This window comes from Lepisosteus platostomus, chromosome 2, assembly GCF_059453375.1.
Source record: "Lepisosteus platostomus isolate fLepPlt1 chromosome 2, fLepPlt1.hap1, whole genome shotgun sequence".
NCBI classification, from domain to species: Eukaryota; Metazoa; Chordata; class Actinopteri; order Semionotiformes; family Lepisosteidae; genus Lepisosteus; species Lepisosteus platostomus.
In genome coordinates, this window is record NC_142612.1 from 34,534,862 (window position 1) to 34,562,253 (window position 27,392).

At 39.6% G+C, this 27,392-nt stretch overlaps 1 protein-coding gene across 9 annotated transcripts in view; it reads left to right on the plus strand.

Annotated features, from left to right (window-relative positions):
- Positions 1-1,767: 1,767 nt before the first annotated feature.
- Positions 1,768-27,392, plus strand: part of pde9aa (phosphodiesterase 9aa) — a 75,621-nt gene continuing 49,996 nt past the window's right edge. For 2 of the 9 annotated variants that reach the window (XM_088606965.1, XM_088606973.1), the window contains exons 1-3: positions 1,774-2,407; positions 25,762-25,832; positions 26,523-26,600. In XM_088606965.1, coding sequence (XP_088463091.1) covers positions 2,345-2,407; positions 25,762-25,832; positions 26,523-26,600 — 212 coding nt within the window. In that variant the 5' untranslated portion in view covers positions 1,774-2,344. Of the gene's footprint in view, positions 2,408-20,135; positions 20,266-22,959; positions 23,047-25,761; positions 25,833-26,522; positions 26,601-27,392 lie in introns of those variants that run through there. The other 7 variants (XM_088607008.1, XM_088607001.1, XM_088606982.1 and 4 more) reach the window with 6 other exon arrangements.

The following is a 27,392-nucleotide window of genomic DNA, read 5'->3' on the forward strand; positions in this document are numbered from 1 at the left end:
ACATGCTTTAAAAAAACATTTGTTTCCTGCTGGACAAGTAAAGCAGATTGTGTTTTTCAAGTGGTACAGTCCAGTTTCTTTTCCAGTCATTTTTTAATTCCAGCTACATATATTTTATCCGTCCAACGAAAGAAACCTTTTGAGCTAAATCTGTGAATTCACAGGATGAATAAAAAGGCTGCTTCCACTATAATGATTAATTAGAGACAGTCCATTTTTCTGTGACATTAGCACTTTGGCAGAGCAGCAGTCTCTTAATTTCTTAACATTTTTTTGGGTCCTTTGAGGTTTAATTAGATCCAGCACAAATTAATCCAGTTAATCATGACATCTTGGGAATGGAACACAGTGTCAGGCCTGTCTCATTACAGTTTGGGCAGGCTCCCAGCATGCATTTCTGAAAAACTTCGTTTCCAGAAGAGCAATGAAATCCAGAGCCTTCAGAATTCCTCCGTGTTTACAATAAGACATTAACTTTGTTCTCGGCTGCTGCTTGGCAAGGTAATTCCAATGAGTGTGGTGCTGTGTCTTGACTGTTAGTGAAAAGAGTTCAGCATCAATGTTCTCTCCAGTTGAGGATCAGATTACCTGACACTGGTAAAAGAAAGGCAGACTGCTGTTTCTTCTTATCATCCAAAATCCAGGGTTTGTTACTGCTACATTGTAATTAAAATTATTGTAACTGTCATTTTCCCTTTTTTACTGAAAATGTCATTCATTGTGAATTTCCTTGACAGCACAATATATGGATATTCTTCAGCATTCTGGCAGAATACTGTTACTGGAGTTATTTTCCTTTTTTGGTTTATTGTTGACATGTAATTCTGCCCCCAAATTGTCTTCAGTTTACAAACATATTAATTAAAACCAATTCCATGTACAATATCTCATATGCAGAGAGATTTATTTTTGCTATTTTATCAACCAGTATTCTGTACTTTTTTTATTCTTTGTGTCTGCGTGTCTGAATTGGTATTGAAATTGTAAGATATCATATCAGAGGGTGTGATACTTATAATAGGGTGGCACAGTGGTTAGCAATACTGCCTCACAGTTCTGGGGCCCTATGTTCAAATCCAGACTTGGGTGCTATCTGTGTGGAGTTTTATGTTCTTTACGTGTTTGTGTGGGTTTCCTTTGGGTGCTCTGGTTTCTGGTAAAGGCTGAAGCAATCCAGTATGTCCCAGAGGCAATGGGAGCACACATCCCATCAGAGGACACACACACGCTTAAGTGCAAAGGTAAAGTCAGAGACACCAGTTAACCTACCCAGTATTTCATGTGGAAGAAAAACGAGATGAAACTGTAAATCCTGGTGAAAACCAGCATTAACACTGGAAGAACTTCATACAGATGGAGTCCTGGTTTAGAATCCAACCAGAACCCGAGAGCAGTGAGGCAGCAGTGCTAATGTAGCAGGACTCAGGCTCAGCACACTGAACAAGTTATAGAATCGACGTCACCCACCTCTTGAAGGTGTAGACACCACCGCGATAGAGAAGCTGGTCTTCTACTTGAACGACGAGTTAACCCCTGTCTAGGGAGTGGTGGTGCGCGTGCCCAGATCCGAGCACAGCTGCACTCGTCACACAACTACAGCGCGAAAGTATCACAAGCGGTAAATGTTAGAATTCAAAATTACTTTCAAATCTCAAATACTGAATTAATTACTATGTTATATATGGGTGCCTTGACTGTTGTTAATTATTCGTCCTAGCCAGTACGCATTATGTTACGTATATAAAGGAAAGGTGATTTTCACAAAATTCCTACAGGTACACAGGAAGAAATCCTACAAGATACATGCTCCTCGCTTTCCTTAGGACATGCAGGATATTCAAGGTTTCTTCTTCAAAACTTGAAGGATTTTGTATTATATTTATCGTAGATCTAACGAACATTTAAGAAATGATAGAGGGGAGAAACCGTAATTGTTCACAATATGCACCTTACGGATCTGACAGCTGGCGAGAGCATTTACCTCCCACTTTCCACCTATCTAACCCCATAAAACGGTTTTCTGGTTGAAGCCCTCTCTCGTCATCGCCAGACATGGCCAGGAAATGTCTAGAGGGCTGCATCGTACTGGATTAAAGCAGGGGAGCTGTGTCACTATGGAGATGGAAATGCTTAGAAACGGTGCTCGCAGGCCTCTTCACTCTCTCTGTCCTGGACAGCTGTGAAGTCAGGAAAAGCGAAGTACAAGTAGAATGAAGTGACAGTTCTCGTCGTCAGCGAAGATGCTGGTTCTGGAGAGCCGGTGAGTCGCGTTACAGGGCGACTCGAAGAAGACACTGATCAAGGGTTTGTGAAATAACGTCCACCGCGTGAAGGGAGAAAAGTGATGGGGTCCGCATCGTCCTCTTATCGAGTTATCTACCTGGATGTTGAAGGGAGGACTCAAAAGGTACCAGTCAAAAATTTCTGCTCTAGTGAACAGCTACATCGCGCAAACTTGCTGTATAGAAGCATAAATTAAACTAACCTTATACCACTTAAAATGTATTATTATTATTATTATTATTTTTTATTGGTGGTGGTGGTGATGGAGGCGGTGGTGTTTACTGTGCTAAACTACTGACTAGACAACTTACTCAATGTAGAAATACAGGCTAAAATGCTCTATGCAAAAAACATGATGTTCCGGCGTTCAGTGATTTTTTTTAATCGTTGAAGTAATTTACACAAACCAAAATACGGGGAAACTACCTAAAGTCGGATATGCATTTTTTTTTGCTGTGAACGGCACCGATTGTATTGATATAATATGGGTACGAATATATCTGATTCATTGTGATCCTTGTGTGTAATATTATAATCGAAGAGATTACTGTCAAAAGAGAGATTACTGCTCAGTATGCAGAACCCTGGCTTCGTTTTACACGTAAGGTATGTTCTGCAAAAGTTAAAAGTAACAGCAGGTTTATATAAACGGATAGTACATGGAGCAGGTGAGGATCTTATCTAAGAAATTAACATACTGTAGAGCGCTTCGAAAGTACTCAGATATTTCTGAACTAAAGATGTATCTGTTATCTCTTATTACCAAAGAGGTAAATATAAATAGTAGTAATTGCCCCTCTTATCAGCCAGATATGACACATTGATTGTTAATACAAAATTACCGTTAACTTTTGTGATTTAAAGGAAGGAGGGAAGGAGTTTTGCTACTATCATAGAAGTATAGTTTTGACAGAGGGCAATATCTAGGTTAGAAATGAGCAGCAGATAAGCCTGGTAGGCCTTCAATTGAAAATTAACTTTGTAAAGGATTGGCCTATGATACAGGTCATAGTTTTCAACACTTTCTAAGACGACAAATAACAGTTTGAGATTTTTGAAGACTTCACCTTTGGGAAACAACCTTATCATCAAGACCTCACTAAATGCATCTCTTCACAAGTAGATCTTTACTCTCATAAGGCGGTGCATTATTTAGACAGTTGGTGAAGTGAAGAATAAGGCCAAATTATAAGAACATAAGGAAAGTTACAAATGAGACGAGGCCATTCGGTCCTCCTAGCCAATTTATTAGTTAAATGTTCAAATGATGTCCACCAAATCAGCCGTTTCTTGAAGAGAACCAGAGTATCAGCCTTAACAACATGGCTGTGCAGCTTGTTTGTTACTCGGTCAACAAAAAGAGAGAAATTATTCCCGTTGTTGCTTTTAAATGCACATACAGTAGTTTTACACTTTGTGTTTCACTGTTCATTCTGAAGAAATCTGCTGGGTTTCTTGACTTTGAATACTTATATTAGGCTCCCTCATAGACGTCTCTTTTCAAGACTAAAAATGTTCAGCCTGTCAGTGTGGGACATTCATTTAAACCCCAGAATATATCTGTTTGCTCTTCCCAGAATAACAATATCTTTTATATACCACGGTGAACAAAATTGTACACAGTATTCTAAAGAAGGCCTTACTATTACATAGTACAATTTTAATGTAACTTGATTATGTAACTTAAATAATATGGTTTTAATTATATACCATAGCATTTTATTTACCCTTTTAATGCTTCCCTACATTGTCTAGATTGAAATTATATGTCAACTTAAAGGTTTTTTATAGATTTTGTTTATAGATAGTTTATTTTATAGATAACACAGTGGTTTCCATTTTTTATTTGTAGTTTAAGTGTTCATTGCCTGCATGCAGTACCCTGCAGTTGTCTATGATTAAACATCATCTGCCAGGTGTTTGACCAGTCATGAGTTTATCCCAATCTTTTTTAATTTCATTTTGTATATTGTTTGGTTATTCTCCTAATTTGGTATCATCTGCAACCATTGATAATCCTTAGAAGAAACTAGGTCTGCATGAAGCAACTGTACAAGGTTCCTTTTGTGAGGGACAGTGACTGGGTGAAGGAGATGTGATACCAATATTTACAGATAAGACCTCATCAGAGAACTGTGGTGCGGTTACTTCATAATATATAGCATTACGTGGGAAATATTTTTAAGTCTACAGTAACTGTGTGATTACAGTAAAGTGAATAGTTTTATAAACACATGTAGTGTGGCCAGCAGCCATATCACCCTGCAACTCACAACTGGCAACCCACTGAAGCTAAGCAGGTGTGAGCCTGGTCAGTACCTGGATGGGAGACCTCCTGGGAAAAACTAAGGTTGCTGCTGGAAGAGGTGTTAGTGGGGCCAGCAGGGGGCGCTCACCCTGTGGTCCATGTGGGTCCTAATGCCCCAGTATAGTGATGGGGACACTATACTGTAAACAGGCGCCGTGCTTCGGATGAGATGTAAAACCGAGGTCCTGACTCTCTGTGGTCATTAAAAATCCCAGGGCGCTTCTCGAAAAGAGTAGGGGTGTAACCCCGGTGTCCTGGCCAAATTTCCAATTGGCCCTTACCAATCATGGCCTCCTAATACTCCCCCTAATTGGCTACATTACTCTGCTCTCCTCCCCACTGATAGCTGATGTGTGGTGAGCGTTCTGGCGCACTATGGCTGCCGTCGCATCATCCAGGTGGATGCTACACATTGGTGGTGGTGGAGGGGAGTCCCCATTACCTGTAAAGCGCTTTGAGTGGAGTGTCCAGAAAAGCGCTATATAAGTGTAAGCAATTATTATTATTATTATTAGTGTACTTTATTCTGCTTTATGTACCGACGCTAGAGACAAATGAAATTCCATATGCGTTCATATACTGTATGTACAAGAGGCCAGGTTCAACCTATCCAAAATATGCTGAAGGGGCAGAACTCTTGTGACATTTGTGGAATCTAGATCTTTCATAAAAAATAAGTTTTTTTAACTCTTTCCTGGTAATCTGATTTGATTTCTTTAAAATAGAAACATCTGTAGATTATAATTTACAGTACAGAACTCATTCACATTTTAACCAGAAATACAGCACATCAAGAGCACAACAGGGTATGAACTACAGATGATATGGTGTTATTTGTGTTATTTGTGGCAGATTGGCTTTTGCTGATGAACATGTTTTGTTGCATTTCAGACTAGATTTTAATATGGTCTTCCAGAGCTAATTGTTTTGAAAGCCTAACAAAATTAAATTGCTATCCAATCACTCAGATTTACAACACAGACAACAGCCTATTGAACAGTTTATGTGTTAAAATGCAGTATCTGAAATAAAATGTAGTTTCAAAAACTGTAACACACATCTAACCGATTCAGTATAATTACAGTTGAAGCCAGCTAAATGATTAATGATTTTTGTTACACTCCAAGAATTATAGAAAGATAAAAAAAACATCCAAAACTTTAGTCCAGCTGTTCAAAGTCACTGGACAATGGTACTGTATGCTCCAGACACACTTTAATCTTTGTTTTTAATTTCCACTCCATTCTTTGGGTTCTAGATTCTTGATTTGGGTTTTTGGGATGAAATTATTATTATGTCTATAGATTTTCTAAATTTACCTCAAGAACTCAAAATATCTCTAAAGAGATTGTGTCTCTTTCACTTGTCAAGACCCACCATTGAGAAACACCATTTATTTGGTTAGTTTTCTCTGCCCTTTTCATAAGATTGTGTTCAAGCATACACAAACAAAAATAAATGTGTATTAATTCTTTGTATTATACTTTCTCTGAGAACTTTTTTTACAATTGTCTTACATTCAGATGAATAGCCTACTATACACATATAATATGTGACTATACAATATATTATTCAGCACACACATATAGCACACTATACACAAAGTGTATCTCAGGGTGGTGTGAACTAGTGTTTCATATGTTTTACAGTACCACCAATACCAAAATTTAAATATGATACTAAAAATATTTAGAGCTTCTGTTGTTGAAACAACACATCCCCACAGTGCCTGGCCTGCAAATGCATTGAGACACCAAAGTCAAAATTGTTATTTGTGCTGGACAGTTAAACAAATTTATTTGTGATCATGAGGTTAATATGCGCAATAATTACCAAATGTATCCATCCAATTCAGGGTTGCAGGGAAGCCAGAGCCTATCCTGGCAAGCAACAGGTGCAAGGCAGGATACATCCTGGAAGGGATACCAGTCCATTGCTTAGTAGACAAACACAGACATGCTTATACTAACATCAGGGCCAATTTTAGAATAAAAACATAGTTTGTGTTCAGTACAGTGAGTTTTATTGACTATAACTGTTTGGACACTTGTAAAATCAGTATGCTGGTATTACTTATCCCTTTGAGACAATAACTACATGAATTCTGCTAACCATTGTGATACCATATGGTGTGGCTCACATCAGAGCACAAGTTCTAGATGGATCCCCGATCAAAAACACACCTCACACACAAGTCTTAAAATCAAATTGCTCTGATTTGACTAAAAATATATACAGGGTCAACTCACATCCAGCATAGTAACAGGCTTGGTCAGTGTTCTGTCTAAGGTGGCCAAAATAGTAGCAGTGGCATGTGAAGGTAGCTGTGGGACTGCAGTCCTAGCTTCTGTGGCTGTAGTATCAGTGAGCCAGCAGCCTGCACTGTAGATATATGACGTTTCAGAGGAAGCCATTTACTGTTCCTTTCTTTCTCCTCCCTTTAACTTTACCATCTCTTTGGTAAAGGTTTAACTTGGTCCCACCTGACCATAATACTTGTTCCAAAACTCTTCTGGCTCATATGTGTACTGTAGTTTAAAGTTTAAAGTTTAAATAAAGTAAATTTGGTGGAATTATTTGCTCAGAAGGTATTAGGAACATGGTAGAGATACTGTAATATGATGGTCCGGACATGTATGGCGAACTCTTGAAATGTGTCTCTTGTCTTTATTTATAATAAAACAAACAAAAGTAATATGCTGTCTCACAAAGTCAAGTTCAAGTTTGTCAAGTTCTAAAATTACAAACTTTAACATGCTCCTCTTTGAATTTCCTATAAACAATATTGTTTTCAATGACTGATGCATAAAGGAGATTTAACAAAAAATCAAATGTTACAATGTGGTAATTCTATATTTCAAAATATTAAGATTTTCAAATGATAGTAAGGTGGCAAAAGATGACTAGTGCTTTTTTACCCAGACCCGTTTCTCACAGAATAAGAAACCTGAAGTAGTCAGTTGATAGCCTGACATAAAAATAGGGAAAAAATACTACTAAACAGGCATAAAATAACTTACTTACAGTAACTCGTCTATGTAATAGAACAATACATATTACAAAGAAGTACTTCATTGTGAACCATGTACAAATATAAAATATGAAGAAATGATTAATATTAATACTGCTAGTACTAATTTGTTAATTACCTCTGTAAATTTGATTAATTGTTATTTTCTTGCTAAATTTTATCACTGTATTTATAATAATGACAACTACCTTCACTGTAAAGGAACAAATAATAGGTTTATTCCATGCTGAAAAGAGAAGAAAGAAAACACAACGTTTCGGCCATGGAGCCTTCTTCAGGTGTGAGAAAGACAGGGCTAACTTTACTGTATCACAGTTGCAATAAAGAAATATTTTTGTGAAGGTTCTTTGTTTTCAGCAATGAAGACAGGGCAAACTGGAACCCATTGTGAGAAAAAATATATTTACTTCTGATAAAAGAAGAATCAAAAACTATTTGCATACTTATGCAAACTGACTAATTAAAGTTCTTCTGGAGAACAGAATTACTTTTAACCAGTCAAACCTATAGTTAGCCTTGATGTGGAATAATTGTTGTTCAGTTATTTTCAGAATAAATACACCTATATATGTAAGGTCCTAGAGTCAATCACGTAATGTATTTTAAGCAAAGATTCAACTATGGAGAAACGCACATATCCAGAAAACCGTTAAAAAAATTCAAATACACTGAATATGTTATCGAGCATGGTGAAGGCAATAATTAAGAGGTGGGATGTGTGGTGTACCACTCAGACAGTCAGGCTGTTTCACCAAGCTGAGCAGGCAGGCAAGGAAGAAACTGGTTAGGGATACAACTGTGGGGCAAATGGTGATATTGAGCCAGAGCGTTCAATGGCTGTGATGGGTGAAAATATCGATGTGTCAACAATATCCTAGTCACTCTACTGAAAACAACTGGTCTGTATGTCAGAATGGCAAACAATTTCAAATCCCACGTGGAGTTCGTAACAAAGAATTCAATTAATTGTCAGATAAGTAGAAATTGGAACTTTGTAATCTAAATGGAGACCCAACAGAGTGCATCACCCTCAGCACCTTACCCTGAAGTCAAGCCTGGTGGCAGCAGATTTATATTATGGCAATGCTTGTCATCAGCAGGGTCTGGGGAACTTGTCAAGATTGAGGGAGAACTAATGGATCAAAGTACAGGCAAAATTTAGGGTAAAATCTGCTGCAGTCTAGAAAGCAAATTGAGTGGCACAGTCAAAGTCCCAACTTAAATCATATAGAAATGTGAGAAAAAACTTAAAAATTGCTGTCCAATGCTGTACCACAAACAATTTGACAGAGTTTTAGACATTTTGCAAAGAAGATAATGGCAAGAAAATTGACAACATCCCAGTTGGCAAGTTGGCAGAGACTTAAATAGCATATGGCAGATCCAAAACCTAATTATATATAGTGCCTTTAAAAGTATTTTTTCAAAGTGCTTTAGAGGAAAAGTAAAGAAAATAGTTAAAGCAACTTAATCAAAACAGTAAACAAAGATAGGAGATAGCAAAATTAGTACACAGAAATAGAAGGGTTTACAATGCAGTAGAGATGCAAAGGGGCAGACACAGATATCAAATAAAAGCCTTTCTGAAGAAGAAGGTTTTGAGTCTGGATTTGAAAGTGCACGGGGAAAGTGACTCTCTAATCTTTGGGTATAGCATTCCAGATTTTTGGGGCATAGCAGGAGAAGGCCCTGACACCCACAGAATTCAGACGAGCTTGGGGGACAAACAGGGGACCAGATTTAGGGGCATGAAGAGTGTGAGGTGGGGAGTAGGGTTACTGTTACTGTAGGGTTACTGTAATTGGCTTTACATACTTGATGGAAGGAGACAAATAGCATGACTTCAGTCTTCGTAGTTAAAATGAAGGAAATATTTGAGTCGTCCGGTTTTTATGTCAAAAATGCAATTATAGAGTGCAGAAACAAGCCACTTCAGTGTCAGGTTAAGTATGGATGTTGCAGTGAGTGATGATAAAATGATCATTTAGATCATGTGATCTTAATAGCTGATGAAGTGGTAACGTGTAAATGCTGAATGGTATAGGGCCCAGTATCGAGCCCTGAATAACTCCAGACTTAAAGAACCCAACTTAAGAACTGAAACCTTCCCAGAGAGACAAAGTTTAGGTGATTGGTAAGGTTAGAGTTGAACAATTTAAGAGCAATATTAGGAACTCCAAATACAGTCTCAAAGTAGGAAAGTAAGATGTCATATTAAGAGTGTCAAAAGCAGCACTGAGATCTAGGAGAATAAGGATAGATAGAGAACCTGACCTAAATCAGAAGCCATAAGAAGATAATAAAAACTTTAATCAGGGCACTTTCTCTACTGGGTAATTGTCTGAAACCAAATTGGAAGGGTTTGGAGAGATTATTTGCAATAAGTTGGTTATTTACTTGAATTGCATCAGCACATTATAAAATGTTAGCAAGAAAATGTAGATTGGATATAAGGTGAAAATTGTATAGGTTGTCCAGAGCCATTTTTTTTTTGGTAACTGTGGGCAGTTAACCTTTTGGTAACTTTGCAGTGTAAAGTAAAGTACACTAATTTTGCAGTGTAGTGTAGTGAAGCAATAAAAAAGGAACAGCATTCCTTCATTTACTGTTAGACGTGTAGAATTTAAATAATCCAAAATAGTGTTAAAATTATAAATTGCACCTGATCCTTGGATCAGTTTCAGACGCTAGCCTACAAATGATGTACAGTATGGCTGGTGTAGTGATTCATAGCCGTTCAGGGACGCCAAATATGTAAGAAAACCGGCTCAGGGACGCCAAATATGTAACGTTGCCATAGCCAAAATGTAATGTAGTGGCTCTCTGAAGGCACCAGTTCTGTAGGGTTTGGGCATTTACTGAGACAATTATTAATTGTAGCAGTAAATCACAAAGTTGATTCTTTTGATGGCTTTAGAGTCCAACCATGCGACATAACTCAAACAACGCACACACACAGGTACTAATACACGAGGATACATTTATTAATACATAGAATATGCATGTAAACCTAACAGATCTTATCGAGAGGGTTATCAGAATACAAAAGGTATATACAGTGCCTTGCGAAAGTATTCGGCCCCCTTGAACTTTTCAACCTTTTGCCACATTTCAGGCTTCAAACATAAAGATATAAATTTTTTATTTTATGTGAAGAATCACCAACAAGTGGGACACAATTGTGAAGTGGAACGAAATCTATTGGATTTTTGAAACTTTTTTAACTAATAAAAAAATGAAAAGTGGGGCGTGCAAAATTATTCGGCCCCCTTGCGTTAATACTTTGTAGAGCCACCTTTTGCTGCGATTACAGCTGCAAGTCGCTTGGGGTATGTCTCTATCAGTTTTGCACATCGAGAGACTGAAATTCTTGCCCATTCTTCCTTGCAAAACAGCTCGAGCTCAATGAGGTTGGATGGAGAGCGTTTGTGAACAGCAGTTTTCAGCTCTTTCCACAGATTCTCGATTGGATTCAGGTCTGGACTTTGACTTGGCCATTCAAACACCTGGATACGTTTATTTGTGAACCATTCCTTTGTAGATTTTGCTGTATGTTTGGGATCATTGTCTTGTTGGAAGATAAATCTCCGTCCCAGTTTCAGGTCTTTTGCAGACTCCAACAGGTTTTCATCCAGAATGGTCCTGTATTTGGCTGCATCCATCTTCCCCTCAATTTTAACCATCTTCCCTGTCCCTGCTGAAGAAAAGCAGGCCCAAACCATGATGCTGCCACTACCATGTTTGACAGTGGGGATGGTGTGTTGAGGGTGATGAGCTGTGTTGCTTTTAAGCCAAACATATCGTTTTGCATTGTGGCCAAAAAGTTCGATTTTGGTTTCATCTGACCAGAGCACCTTCTTCCACATGTTTGGGGTGTCTCCCAGGTGGCTTGTGGCAAACTTTAGACGAGACTTTTTATGGATATCTTTGAGAAATGGCTTTCTTCTTGCCACTCTTCCATAAAGGCCAGATTTGTGCAGTGTAAGACTGATTGTTGTCCTATGGACAGACTCTCCCACCTCAGCTGTAGTTCTCTGCAGTTCATCCAGAGTGATCATGGGCCTCTTGGCTGCATCTCTGATCAGTCTTCTTGTCTGAGCTGAAAGTTTAGAGGGACGGCCAGGTCTTGGTAGATTTGCAGTGGTCTGATACTCCTTCCATTTCAAGATGATCGCTTGCACAGTGCTCCTTGGGATGTTTGAAGCTTGGGAAATCTTTTTGTATCCAAATCCGGCTTTAAACTTCTCCACAACAGTATTACGGACCTGCCTGGTGTGTTCCTTGGTCTTCATGATGCTCTCTGCGCTTTCAACAGAACCATGAGACTATCACAGAGCAGGTGCATTTATACAGAGACTTGATTACACACAGGTGGATTCTATTTATCACCATCAGTCATTTAGGACAACATTGGATCATTCAGAGATCCTCGCTGAACTTCTGGAGTGAGTTTGCTGCACTGAAAGTAAAGGGGCCGAATAATTTTGCACGCCCCACTTTTCATTTTTTTATTAGTTAAAAAAGTTTCAAAAATCCAATAGATTTCGTTCCACTTCACAATTGTGTCCCACTTGTTGGTGATTCTTCACATAAAATAAAAAATTTATATCTTTATGTTTGAAGCCTGAAATGTGGCAAAAGGTTGAAAAGTTCAAGGGGGCTGAATACTTTCGCAAGGCACTGTATTCAGTCAGTTACAAAGAGTTACATATATCAAGAGGACATACGTTCAGTATATCATTCATTAAGACCGTTTCGTAAAGTGAACTTGGTTACAACTTCTACATTAGATACTCAAAACAAGTACATAACTCTTAGGAATTAAATTGATATCAACTGGTTGGGACAACAATTGAATTCTCGAGCTGTAATGCATTGAAGTTGAATACTCATCCAATCTTTGGGGATTCAGATCTTCCTGCGGGCACAAAGAAACAGTTGCAGGCTGTTGCTGTCCAATCCGCGCTCTCTGGCTGTGTGCCAGGCTGTGCTGTGCGGCTTGCGACGGTGCGCTGCTGATGCTCACTGTTGGCTTTAACTAGCAAAGTTTGTGCACAGGAGAAAAGATGACTGTGGGTCCCAGCAAGTCAGGAAGAGGACCGGTTCGTTCCTGATGAAGAGCTAGTTCTGAATAGTGATTCAGCTGTCCACAGTTCCGACCTGTTCACAAGGCCTGCTGCTGGTTACTCTCTGGCAACCTCCACTCTAGACTCTTAGAACAAAGGAAAGTTCTGGCACTCGGACACACTGGCCGTTCCGTGGTTGTCCGGGCTGAGTCTCAGGATGGTCAGGAGGCGCGCTGCGAGAATGTCCTACCCTTGGGAGCCTTCTGCTCCTGGGCCGTCCTGCCCTGGAATTCTCCTTTGAATTCCCTTTAAAACAGTCCACAGAATCCTCTCCAGAATCTTACTGAATCTCGTTGAATCTTACAGGCTCTCTGTGTTGCCTGTTTTTACCTGGAGGAACTTCAGCTCATTGATTGGCTGAAAGTTCCATGGGCATCAGAGTCCCACGTGGGTTACTCGGCCCTACCAGTCCCTGATTGGTTGATCAAGGTGAGATATGAGTCACTTACTCCTGACACTTAGTAATGCAGTCCAGATGTCCATCTGGCACTCCCTAGACAGATAGGCGCCAATGGATGACCATTGATCATGATAGCCAGCCTTAGCTAAGTGCATCCCCCTTTGGGAGCTGTCCTTATCAAACGTTAAATCAGCTTGCATGAATAGTTTCTCTGTGGCTGCACCACAGAGATGAACAGAGAAATGGGGCCTCATTTGGGAAGGCTCAGAACACTTAATTCTTTCTTATTATTAAGCCTCGCCGCTACATATCCCCCCTTTTTGAAGGTCACGAGGTCCTGAGGCATTGTTGCCTTCAAAACAAAACAGAGTTAAGTGATGTCCCTTGTCATTAGAACATTAATCTTAAATGTCCACATTACTCCTCGAGAATTCATACCGGAACCAGCATTGGGAACAAACAGGATGAATAACATCTGGAGTATGTATAAACACAGTAGGAGACATTATCTAAGTCTAGGAATTACACATCAGGAAGTTCACTGTCACCTCTGTAGTAGATATTTGGGGAGAAATCACTTCCTTTCTTTTGACATGCTACCTTTGACTCATTCATGCTACCCAGAGTAAATCTTGATGTGAGAGTACATCATTCAGAGTACACTGTCAGTCATGATCCAGCTACCCGGCAGTAGTGTTACAATAACAACAGTTCCTGTTCCCAGCCCCGCGATAAACCACAACACCTGTGTTGGGTATCTGCTAGGGTGGTTTGGAGGTTTGTTCCATTAAAGCAAACTAACTACCTGTACCTCTTCAGGGCTTACTGTTTCTTGGATTTCTATCCAATTCAATAGTGTGACACCTGAAGGCATCCAAGACCTCAAGTTTGGTCTTATGTTGTCTGGTTCTAGACAGTACAGTGTTAAGTTCAAGAACACTATGGCCTCCTCAGGAACTTAAAAGGAACTGTTTTATTAGGTAGCTGCATCATGCCTGTCACAAGTCAAGGTGACAGTTAAATGTGGTGTGCTGACCAGCCATTTACTTCCCACCTGCTCTTCATGGGGTTCATTAACCTCCCTCTGCTCGTTAGTAGCTTTACACCCTTCATTGGTGAATCATTTAGACACAGCCAATGGATAGCTTTGGTAGCCATACCCATCTCAAGATTTGGAACCGAATTCAATCTTGGATTGCCTTCTGGGTGAGCTATGAGCGATGGGGTTAATGTCACATACTCCTCTACTGAGAAGAGTGGAATCAAGTGGGTTGGGAATTGTGCCATGGCTAGACTGGCTACAGTGGCACTAAACTCCCTTAACAGTTCTTGTGTCAACATTCTGGCCTGTTGCACACAAGCATAAACCCACTGTATAACACCAACAATCATGTCCACTGGTTGGGGAATAAGGTTTAACCCTGTTGCATAGGAAGTTGCCTGTAGGGTTTTCCCTAAGCTTTCCAACTTTTGCTGCTGTTGATACAGTCTGTCACTACCCTCTGGGATTTCTGACACCTGCCTTCTTGGGGCAGTCAGGGTGAGAGTGCCAGTAGCACACAAACCTACCAGAAAAAGCAAACGTGCAACAGTGGCGGCAGCAATCAGTCCTCCCAAAAGTCTTTTCGGGTGGCTGATCTCAGTCATCTCCTTCTGAGTGACTGTTGCCTTTCTAAGCTGGCGCAGCGTGTACATGGTGTCTTTCTCAGTATGCCCTGTGGCATCTTGGGCACCAACATCCTGGAAATCTGGGGAGATCTGACGCAGCTGCTGATGCTGCTCCTCCTTTTCCAGGGCATCTGCTTTTTCAATTTTTTTCATGCCTGTGCTTTAGGAACCCTGCAGGGGGCGGTGCAGCGGTGGAGCATGCCTGACCCTCGGCTGAGTGGTCATCTGGAGCACCTGAGTGATCTGGGATTGTTACCCCATTCTCACTGTTCAGGTCCACCCTGCACACTTCCTGATTGAGGAATCCCTCTATCGGCATGTTTACAATCGTTCGCTGGGTGTGGGTGTAGGACACCTGCTCGCTCCCCCTTTCCCTCGCTAGGGGTTCAGGGAGCTGCCCCAGCAGTGAGATAGCAAGTTCACTGTCTTTGAACTTACTATCACTCACCAGGCCCATGTCAGTGCAGGCGGGGATTCTGACACCCCTCTTTGCGATGTCCTGCACTGGCAGGCGGGTGACTTGACCATCCAGCTCCAGTCTGGGTGAACCACTGTTGGTCAGACTCAGACTGACAGACTGAGCTGGTGGCTGTAAGAAAACCGGCTCGGCTTTCATTCCCTGTCCCTTCTGGGGGACTGGGTGTGTTGGCAACCCTGCCGTTGAGGCAGGAACAATCAGGTCAGTCTCACTCACTACCTGGTAGTTGTGAGAAATAATGTTACCTGACTGCAGGTTCCCTGGGTCACAGCAGAGGGAATCGGCATCTGGGATCAGGTGTGTCCACAGCGCAGTAGTCTCAGCATCCAGCTGGACCTCCTGTCTAACCTGTGAATGTTGCAACAGGGGCACCTGGCGGTGGCCCTGTGACAGCTGCTCAAGCAGATCCTCACTAATAGAGGACCTCTCAGGGCTAAGGGTGAGGGCTACATCACCAACCTGCTCTCCTGCCATCTGGATCCCTTCCACCACTGCAGGGTGGTGTTCCTGACCCCTCTTGGGTGCCAGGGTGCACAGGGAAAGCTCCTTCTCATCGCCAGGTGGGGAGATCTGCTCCTCTTTAGGGATGTAAAAGGTGTGTGCTTTACCTGGTGGATCAGGCGGCTGCTTGGAGCACCGCTCCTGTGGCAGGGAGGCTGTTGAGACCTCGGCCGGGACACGACTTCCCTGTATATTCGGGGAACAAGAAAATATTTTTATTTCTTGTCCAGAGGGAACAGAAGGAATCTCCGCATGGGCTTCTGTGTTCGGTGGGCACTGTGTGAGCACAGTCTGCCTCTTGGCCCCCCTTTCCTTCTGTACAGAAGGCTTAGGAGCCTTGACCTGTTTCCACACTTTGCCTTTCTGGTGATCCACCAAAGGTTTCTCTCTGAGTCGCTTTAGCAGCTTTTTGCTCAGAGCGACTTTGGACATCATACTCCCAGGCTTTCTGCACGAATCTCTTAATATCAGTCATTTTCATGGTCTGTGCATCTGTATGCATTAAGATCATCTTTCTGACTGACGGGTGGAGATTCACAATGAATAAACCCTTGAAATGTGTGTTCTCTTCGCAACCCTCATCATTTCGCCCTGCAAAATAAGTTCGTCTAAGTCTCTCGTAATATTCACGAGGGGACTCTGCTCTCTCGTGCTTAATGTTAAGAGCGGCGGCTATCGCGGCAGTTGGGTCAATAAACGCACTGTATTCTTCGATAAGTGCTTGACATAGCTGCTCAAAGTCATTACAGACTTCTTTCATCTGCCTAGCCATCCACTCATGTACAGCTCTGCTGGTACTTTTCCTGACCAGAAACACTTTCTCCTGTTCTGTGGCGTTTGGCAGGTACTGCAGGTTATACCTGAGGTCCTGAATATAACTCTCGATATTATTCTCTGACACTGCGGGGTCAAATCTCTCTATGTCCTTCGCTAGCTCTCTCAGAGAATGGAGATTTATCCTCCTAGCTTCTCTGCTGACGGAGATATGGAAGAGATCGTGGTCAGACCTGTCGCTGCTAGAGAGAGTGCTTAATAGCGACTCGAATTCAGACCTTTAACCGACCATCGTTAAACTTAAAGAGTATTACTTTTAAGTACGAAATCACAGTTTTACCACAGAAAACCACAAGATCAAGCATGCAATCAACCCGGTAGATCGCAAAAGATCACAAAACAATCAAGCACTGCTTAAAGAGCAAGGGGAACTTTTTTCCTTTCGGCTTTCAGCACACTGTATTGTCGTGTATGAAACCCGCGGCGTTTTATATTGAATTATTCCGCTTGGTTGACTCATTTCAGTCTTGCCACGCCCACCCAGGGACGCCAAAATATGTAGTGATTCATAGCCGTTCAGGGACGCCAAATATGTAAGAAAACCGGCTCAGGGACGCCAAATATGTAACGTTGCCATAGCCAAAATGTAATGTAGTGGCTCTCTGAAGGCACCAGTTCTGTAGGGTTTGGGCATTTACTGAGACAATTATTAATTGTAGCAGTAAATTACAAAGTTGATTCTTTTGATGGCTTTAGAGTCCAACCATGCGACATAACTCAAACAATGCACACACACAGGTACTAATACACGAGGATAAATTTATTAATACATAGAATATGCATGTAAACCTAACAGATCTTATCGAGAGGGTTATCAGAATACAAAAGGTATGTATTCAGTCAGTTACAAAGAGTTACATATATCAAGAGGACATACGTTCAGTATATCATTCGTTAAGACCGTTTCGTAAAGTGAACTTGGTTACAACTTCTACATTAGATACTCAAAACAAGTACATAACTCTTAGGAATTAAATTGATATCAACTGGTTGGGACAACAATTGAATTCTCGAGCTGTAATGCATTGAAGTTGAATACTCATCCAATCTTTGGGGATTCAGATCTCCTGCGGGCACAAAGAAACAGTTGCAGGCTGTTGCTGTCCAATCCGCGCTCTCTGGCTGTGTGCCAGGCTGTGCTGTGCGGCTTGCGACGGTGCGCTGCTGATGCTCACTGTTGGCTTTAACTAGCAAAGTTTGTGCACAGGAGAAAAGATGACTGTGGGTCCCAGCAAGTCAGGAAGAGGACCGGTTCGTTCCTGATGAAGAGCTAGTTCTGAATAGTGATTCAGCTGTCCACAGTTCCGACCTGTTCACTAGGCCTGCTGCTGGTTACTCTCTGGCAACCTCCACTCTAGACTCTTAGAACAAAGGAAAGTTCTGGCACTCGGACACACTGGCCGTTCCGTGGTTGTCCGGGCTGAGTCTCAGGATGGTCAGGAGGAGCGCTGCGAGAATGTCCTGCCCTTGGGAGCATTCTGCTCCTGGGCCGTCCTGCCCTGGAATTCTCCTTTGAATTCCCTTTAAAACAGTCCACAGAATCCTCTCCAGAATCTTACTGAATCTCGTTGAATCTTACAGGCTCTCTGTGTTGCCTGTTTTTACCTGGAGGAACTTCAGCTCATTGATTGGCTGAAAGTTCCATGGGCATCAGAGTCCCACGTGGGTTACTCGGCCCTACCAGTCCCTGATTGGTTGATCAAGGTGAGATATGAGTCACTTACTCCTGACACTAAGTAATGCAGTCCAGATGTCCATCTGGCACTCCCAAGACAGATAGGCGCCAATGGATGACCATTGATCATGATAGCCAGCCTTAGCTAAGTGCATCCCCCTTTGGGAGCTGTCCTTATCAAACGTTAAATCAGCTTGCATGAATAGTTTCTCTGTGGCTGCACCACAGAGATGAACAGAGAAATGGGGCCTCATTTGGGAAGGCTCAGAACACTTAATTCTTTCTTATTATTAAGCCTCGCCGCTACACTGGTCTAGGGGTAAAACAAAGAAGAGAACCCTGATCAGCTCCTCTTCTAAAAAGAATGGTGAATTTAATCCAAGAATTTCAATCTTTTTATCCTGGAATAGAGGATAATTTATGGACATGAATCAAAATCTTGTTAAGCATTTGTAAAGTCAATCCAGGAATCTTCTTCAAAAGGATAAAAATAATCCATCATAATGATAATAATTAGGAATAATTCAATAACTTTCTTGATGATGTGACAACGTGCAGTCTTTTAAAAATTGTTTTAGTGGGATTTTGGATCAAAATGTCCTAATAATCAATTAAGGAAGAATAAACTCTTGTTTTTCTATTGTCTTTGTGTACTAACATAAAACTTAACTTTGTTTTACAAAAAAGGATCTCTTCTCCCAGATAGCAGATAGCCTTTGGAGTTCCTTGAAATGCCATGCAGTAGAGGTCCAATCGATTCACTGTCAGATACGGACTAGTGGGCAAATCTCAATCTGGTAATCAGGAAATTTGATAAGGCATGGAAAACAGATCTGCATGGCCAAACGCACCATGTTCCTAGGAAAATGCTTACTTGAAAAGCATCAGTAATATTCACGCTGGCTCACATCATGAGTGCTTTGTGAGGTACAGTATATGAACAGTTGTCAGTATACAATAATTTAAGTTGTGAAGCTCTGTGTTTTATTTGTGTTTGTTTATTTTTAAAAGCAACTGTTTTTAATTAAAGCACAAAAATGTATAATTATTTCCACTTGTCCATACATATAATATGTATAATTCTTTTTACAGTAGTTTGTATTTTATTGCTGTTGAACATAGTACTGTGTTGCATATTCCATTTTGAAAATGAAGCTTTACTAATCACAGAAGTAGACAATAATCGGCATATTCAGTTTTTTTTTCCAGAAAATCATATTGAATGACAGCTCGATGTGTGTTGCCCACATTTATTTTGTGAAAACAACATGCTGTTAACTAATTTTACTGATAAAAAATAATCAGATAGGGTAATATTTTTTTGATCGTATAATTTTATTTAAAAATTAACAAAAACATATTGCAGATCTGTGCACTACAGCAGACTTTGAAGTATTTTTTTTCCTTCAAACCTCACCTTTCTTCTCTGCATCCTGTTTCACAGCTTTGATCTTCTGAAGTGATTCCATTTACTCAGCTGTGATGCTCAGTGTAGGTGCATTTACAGACCTGCCTCTTCCTTAGTGTCTGTAATTGTAATCCATTTGGAGACACAGAAGAATACGCATAACCACACAACCTTTAGACTGCTCACAGGCTAATTATTTTCACGTATTAAAGAAGGATTCTCCTAAGACAGGAAAGGAACAAGTTATAGGTTTATTCCATGCTGAAAAAAAGAAGAAAGAGAACACAACGTTTCGGCCGTGGAGCCTTCTTCAGGTGTGAGCCTTCAGGTCTCACACCTGAAGAAGGCTCCACGGCCGAAACGTTGTGTTCTCTTTCTTCTTTTTTTCAGCATGGAATAAACCTATAACTTGTTCCTTTGCAGCTTACGGATGCTGACGCAGCTACCCACCTGAACTACTTCTCCTAAGACAGTCCCATTCTGATCCTGATCCAGGATGGCTGGTTTGTCTGCACATTTTCATCTCTTCTCAGCACCTGACAACCTAAATCAGGTAATTATTGGCTAAATAGACCAATGAGAAATAAGTGCTGGTGCTTTTAAGAAACCTAAAGAACACGCAGATACACTAGTCCTCTAGGATCAGCATTGGGCATGCAAGATCACAAGATCATAGAGGATAAAATATAAATTAAAATAAATTGTTATTATAATTGTATTAAAATACTTACGAATAACTTGAATATTAATTATAAATTAGACCATCATACATTTCAACACAAATCTAGCAAGTCTATGAAAATGTTTTAAAGCATTGATAGAAAAATGAAGAATGCTTATGAAAAGGTCATAGAAATTACAATCAGCAAACATGACGTTTTGAGTTGGGAGTGTTTAAAACAAATGTCTACAATCATTGAAAAGGGATATAAAGTGAGTAATTTTTCTAATTTGAGCTGAAGATAACCATTCAGAGCCTTCAACTTCAGTGGAAGAGTTTTAGCATGGACTTTGCACTTAACATGCTGAACAGGAAGCCAGTGCAGAGATGTGAGAACAGAGGTAAGAGCTTCAGTTGTTTGATAATGCTGAGTTCTGGATATAGAGAAGTTTATTTCAGATTTTCTTGGACTCACTATTAACACAACTGCATAGTAATGCATCTAAAAAGCAATGTTCTACCTTCAAGCAAACTAATGTATTTGAGACATGTGGTCAAGTAAGGCAGTACTAGTGAACATTTGAAATACAAATTCCTTCCTATACAATTTAGATTTTTAATGGAACAGGTCAAAGTTAATTCCATGCTTAAAGGAAAGAAAAGAATACAACCATTTGGTTGTGGGGAATTCTTTAGGTGTGAGCCTTCCTTTACCTCTTCTTTTGCAGCCTATGCATACTGACGCAGCTACCTATCGGAACCTCTTTAGATTTTTGTAGACTTTTACATTAATTTCTCTATGCATGTTCAGAAGAGAAGACACAAACAGAACTCTTCTATTTATTATTACATTCTAAATTATTATAATACCACACGGAATAATGTTAGGTTAACATAACAACAACTATTTCATGGAGTCCAGACCACACATTTCTCTGCTCCCTCTGTTGTTCTCTCTGTTCTTGGGTTTCTCTTTCTCCTTCCAAGTCTTTCTTTTACTGGCATTTTCCGTGCTCCTCCAAAATGAGACCTGACACTAACACCTGTCATCGTGTCCCTGGAATACAAGCTTTTAAGATCGGGCCCAGAACAACACCATGAGAGCTCATCTCACAGGGGCCTCGTTGACCTGAAAGACCTTTATTTCTATAGGCTTTGAGAGCCTCTAGTAAAGAGCTGATTCAGGGCAGCTGCTTATTAGACGCTTCAGCCTGATCTTGGTTCCAAAGCTACCATTAATTAAATCACAAATCAAACCTGAACATTCAAATTCAGTAAAAGAAAAATCTATTATGTACATAAGAATTAACAATTGGGACACAACCTGCAAAAGCATGTTTTGGGAAATTTATAGTAATAAGAATAAATTTAAAGTTGACTACATCTTAGATGTAAACTCATTAAAGTTGAAAGGAGTGACAGAACCCTTTCAACATGTACAGTAATTAGTATCAGCCATATTTAAATGGGTAAATACACTTTATGAATGCAGTTGTTAGTATTGTCTTTACTATTTGGCAGCTTATAAGAAAACAGCAGACTTTGAAAATGTGAATAAAATGTTTTTGCTCATTTTCTGAAATCAAAATATAGAGTATTATATGAACAAACAAATGAATTAAAACAAATTACTGTATCCCTGGAGACACACCTCCCGTCCCATCCTGTGTTAAGAGTTGTAATGAGAGAATCAGAGAGGGACTATTATACTCTGGCATTGTTCATAAGATGATGATGAGGCATAATACACTGAAAGACATGCAGAGTTGCTTTTCTGCTTCAAGCAGCTCTACATGCAAGTAAATCTAACCGTTACTGTTACGTCTGTTAAAAGAACAGTATAACCTGAAAACTACTTATTAGAAAAGTAAATCTGGATCATGAATCATATGTGTGTGAAAAGATTTTCGAAAAAAATTATGCACATTTTGTAGGATTGTTATAAATATGTTGCACACTTTTGGACAAGATCTATTGGAAAGAAAATACTCTTAAAGTACTCCTTAGCCCCGTGGAATACTTGAGAAAAGGATCCATAAATCTTTTTAAAATATTGTATCCCAGCTATTCAAGTATTTCTGTTTGTAATTTGAGAGTTTGTTATGCAGGAATTATACTACTGTATATACAGTTCATATATGATTTCTCACTATTTTTCCAAACAGATATCCTAACAAGATATTTGAAACTGAAATTGAAAAGTAAAATGTGATAATCCTAAAAACAGAATAGTTTTTTATAGTAGTAGATATGACTTGATTATAAAAACTATAAAGTTGTGACTTAGGTGCTGGTATCTGAGATTTTTTTATGGGTGCGGCCCAGAAGAATGCATAATAAATCTGTTGTGCTGCTCCATTCCACTAGGGCTTTATCTGATCTACTGTGATACAGTACGTCACTTCATAGAAAGTTTAAAGTCTGACAGGTCAAAACTCGCTAAGTGTCCTAAACCAATAAAACAAGTGTTTGAATGTCTTTTATATTACAGCTTTTATGTGAATAGCTATATTGTAGTGTGGATGAGCCTGATTCCAATGTCTTTTGGGGCATTTTGGCATAAGATATCCGTGCCAACAGTATCACTGTCACACTACCAGATACAAAGGTCCAAGACTTCCAGCTCCCAGCCTGTGTGTCTGTGTGATACCAAATTGAAGAGCAGCACCAGTGGTGAGTGCGCTGCTACAGATTTCACACACTGAGATGTTTTTCTATTTGGCCCAGTAAAGCAAGGTCCAAGTGGTGGTGTAGGAAAGACTCAGGAACTAGCCATTTAATTCTCAGGCCAGCTATAATGTTACAAAACTGCAACAGAAAATATGATGCTCAAAGGACTTTTAAATATAAGTATTTTCTACCTGCAAAGCATTTGTGTTTGATAATTTACAAATTCACTTCTTGTTTTGAGTTTCTTTCATGATAATGGTTTGCAGATTGGCATCCTGTTCTGCAGACCTGTTGTTTGTTAATGAAAGAGTTCAGTAGTTGTACAGAGTATGATGCACCAAGCATACAAGAAGAATTTATAAGCCTCTTATAAATAACACAGAGCAACTTGCGTAAATAACAAGCTTACCTGCGTGTGTATTTAGAAAACTGTGAAAATGATGCCGTTCATTAGATTCTAGATGCAGTATATGTTTGGCCTTCATTGTCATGATTGCAGAATCATTTTATAACATATTGCCTTCTCTCCAGAGCAAGGTTTAAAGCTCTGTTTTATAGGTTTCCAGAGCAGGTGATGTGGAATTGAACTTTATTACAGAATTGTGTAAAAATTTTTGTTAAGCTCCAAATATTTTTTTTCAAAGTAAGGTAAAACAAGACAGATTGTATCAAAGAATGTGAAAATAATGTTTGTAAATGTTCATAAATAGCTCTCACTGTGTATGGATAACATCAACATCAACCAAAACTGCACAAGGTACACTGTGTGGCTTTATGTGCACTGTGTGGGTTATGTGCGGTCCTTATGGTCTTAAAATACTTATTACTGTTCCAGAAAGTAGCTTTTTGTTGTGCCTTCGTTGTGAGCACAATTTAAATTATGTATACAGGCATACATAGGTAGTTTGGTAGGCAGGTAGCCAGGTACGCAGGCATAGGTAGTGTTTCACAAAAGCTTTTCTGCTTTCTCTGCATTTACACACACAGTCAATTGTGAAACAGCACTTCTTGTAAATGATGCTTATTAAAATGCTTCAGCTGAATATTACAGCCTCTAATCTTTATAGGTAATTTTTGTGATTTATCCTAGAAGGTGTCCTTTCCTCTTTATCATTTCCTCTTTCTTGCTGTGACAACATTCAGTTTACAACACATAATACTTATTGTGAACATAATATTTACGAAGTGCAATTTTCATTTCAAGTTCTCATTTTTATTGGAAACACTTTACTAGGAACTGGATCGTTACTGTACAGACCCAATGGCCTCTTCATCTCATCTGTACTTACAAACAATATGTGAGTTTGTTAATGAGTTACAGTGAATGATAATGTTTTCAAACATCCTGTCCGGCTCATTTCGGAATCCTCATGGAACAAATGTATGTCCTTTTTCTATGCCTTGTTGTAGCTAGAATGTTTCCCATTGGCCCACATTCTTTTTTGTCAGACACTAAGTATTCCAGGATGCATTACAGTACTTGTCAAATCTAAATCTGGAAGATTAAAAACAACATGACATTTATAATATGTAATAATAAGATATTCTCTTGTAATAGTGTGTGACTGGTTCAGCAACAAAGTTCAGTATTGTATGTGCAGCTTTGCGCAGGTCCTAGATAGTTTACAAATATGAGGCGGTCATTTGACCCATCTACATCTCTGGTTATTAGTAGTACAGTAGTTTCTAGATAATAGAGATCTGGAGGGATAAATGCAAATCGTTTTCACTGCATGTCTCCTGCACCTGTGTCCAAGCTGCCATCCACAGAATGTTTGAGTGCCCTCACTCTGTAGTGTTCCTGCTCAAGTGTAAACAGTTGTTTTGATAACCTTGCTCTACTTCACAATACCACATGTCCTGTAGAACAAATCAGGTTAGACTGTTATAAGTTGTAGTAGCTAATGTCTTCAAAACCTCAGTAGGAAATATAATGACTGGCTGACATTTATCTTCCTGTAAGGTCTTACTGTTCCATTTAGTATATTACATACCAACCTCTTTTTTAATAATGGTCACATAAGAAATGGTAGTATTCCACTTTTCTGTCTTCTAGTTTACTGTAGCAGCAAGGATAACGGCATTCACACAGAGCCAAGGAACAAAATAGAAACAAACCACACAAGGGGCACAGCTCAGTAGATTGGGCCCCTGAGCAAGGCCCTTAACCGCAGCTGCTCCAGGGGCTCCATATAAATGGCTGACCCTACGCTCTGACCCCAAGCTTCTCTCCTTGTCTGTGTGTCTGTGTCTCATGGAGAGCAAGCTGGGGTATGTGAAAAGATTAATTCCTAATGCAAGAAATTGTATATGGCTAATAAAGCAATCTTAATCTTAGATATAATGCTCATATACAAATGTATAGATCAAATTTAGAGACAGAAAACATAGCCTTTGTAAATCATTGTATTGAAGTATTATTCAACATTTGATACATTTATACAGTTTTTAAGTGTTAGAAGCACTACAATCTGAGCACTGAATAAGTCAACAGCTGCAAATTGTGTACCCATATGAGACCCTTGAGACAACATTTCTTGTGCCATAATCTAGACAATATGAAAGAACTTCAGAGCTAACATTGGAAGAAAGACGCTGTCTTGTGTTCTGAAACAAAAAGGCAACATTTACAATGTGTGGTGAATTGTGTGTGTTATTCTATTCATGCTTTTATTTGTAAAAAGGGTTTTAAGTTGTAATTTGTTTACTTTTCTGAAGGTGGTGTTCAGCAGATTTTGCAGCCCCTGTGACATCAAGGAATTATTCTGCACTGCTGTTGGCCTGCCGAGGTAAGACTTTTTTGTATTTTTTGCAGCTGCTTTATAACTCTTGGTCCCTGGGTTCAAGTACAGAGTAGGTGGCTTTTTGTGGAGTTCGCAAAACATTGTGTTGCTCCCTTTGCTTGCGTGGGTTTTTTCCAGATTTTTCTGGAAAATGTTCACCACCTTTTCAAGAGGCATGTTGGCTGGGTTAATTGTTCCTTGAAATTAGGAACAATAGTGTAGTACTACCACTTTATATTTCAAGAATAGGCTCTGGCTGATGAGGAATGAGCAGTTTTTCTGATAATGGATGGATGCTTTGATGTCTACAGCATTTTCAAAGATCGCAGATTGCAGTCTGTAGTTTTTTGTGATGAAACTGTGTATTTGGACTGGCTTAAGGTAATATCTTCTAGTCTTTGAGAAAACAAACAAAACAACATCACTTAACCGTGTTCAGGTGTCACTGAATACCAGGAAACCTACAAATGTGCTAACAAACCATAAAGAACAACCATAAAAATGCTATTTAACTGCTATGTCCCATTGTTTCTATCTGTGAGTAGTTTGGTCTTATTGAATAAGTTGTAATGTATGGATGGTAATTGCTCAGGCTCTGGTTGGAACCATACCTTCTTTTTTTACACAGTAGAAATGATTTGACAGTTTGTGAGTGACTGCTTAAGCCACTTCTAATTACGACGTTATGTCTTTCAGGAACACTGCTATCTCTGTTTTGGATATAACAGGGGCCATGGTGTCCATTGACCCCACAATGCCACCAAACGCAGAAGGGTATGAACTGAAGCCTGAAATACGTGGTCCTGATTACTGGTTTTCCAATTGTGTGTGCCAATTTGGCATAGAAAGAGTCAGACACATAGGATAGATTTAGTTCAAATGTTCCTGTGATAACATGCCATCACAGAAGCAGCATGTCTTCTCTACTCAACTATAACAGTGTAGTAATTCTGTCAATCCTGCCTCCTGCTCTTGTAGTTAACTATAACATAAATGGATTGGACCCATAAACTAGATTCCAACAACAATGTACTGGAGGTTAAACTGTGTGCACTATTGACAATTTTCATATTTACACTTAAATCTCCCAATTATGGAATAAACAAGTTTTAAACAATAATGCTGCATATTACAGATGATATGGATAAAATGGACCATCCAAAATATACATTGCCATCAACAGTTTCCTTTCAGCACAATACAGTATATTCACAGTGCAAAACAGCAATATGAAATTCTGGATGGAGGATTGAAGCAGCTCATGGCAAACCACAGATTTTGTTGACATGCTGAGGAAGCACTAGACCTCTCTGAGCACATACAACTTCAGCGTTCTATAGCCCCTTTGGTCAGGCCTGGGAAACTCTTGACACAGCTTATTTTTGTCCAGTTTCTTCACTGTTTCTAGACAGATTTCTTCCTGTTTCTAGACTAGAAAACCTTTACTTACTTTTAAAACAGCTTAGCAACTACATTTCCTACAATTAATAAGAATATTAAAAAATTAAGATCACTTTATTGGCCATATACAATTTCTTGTATTAGGAATTTGTCTTTTCACATACC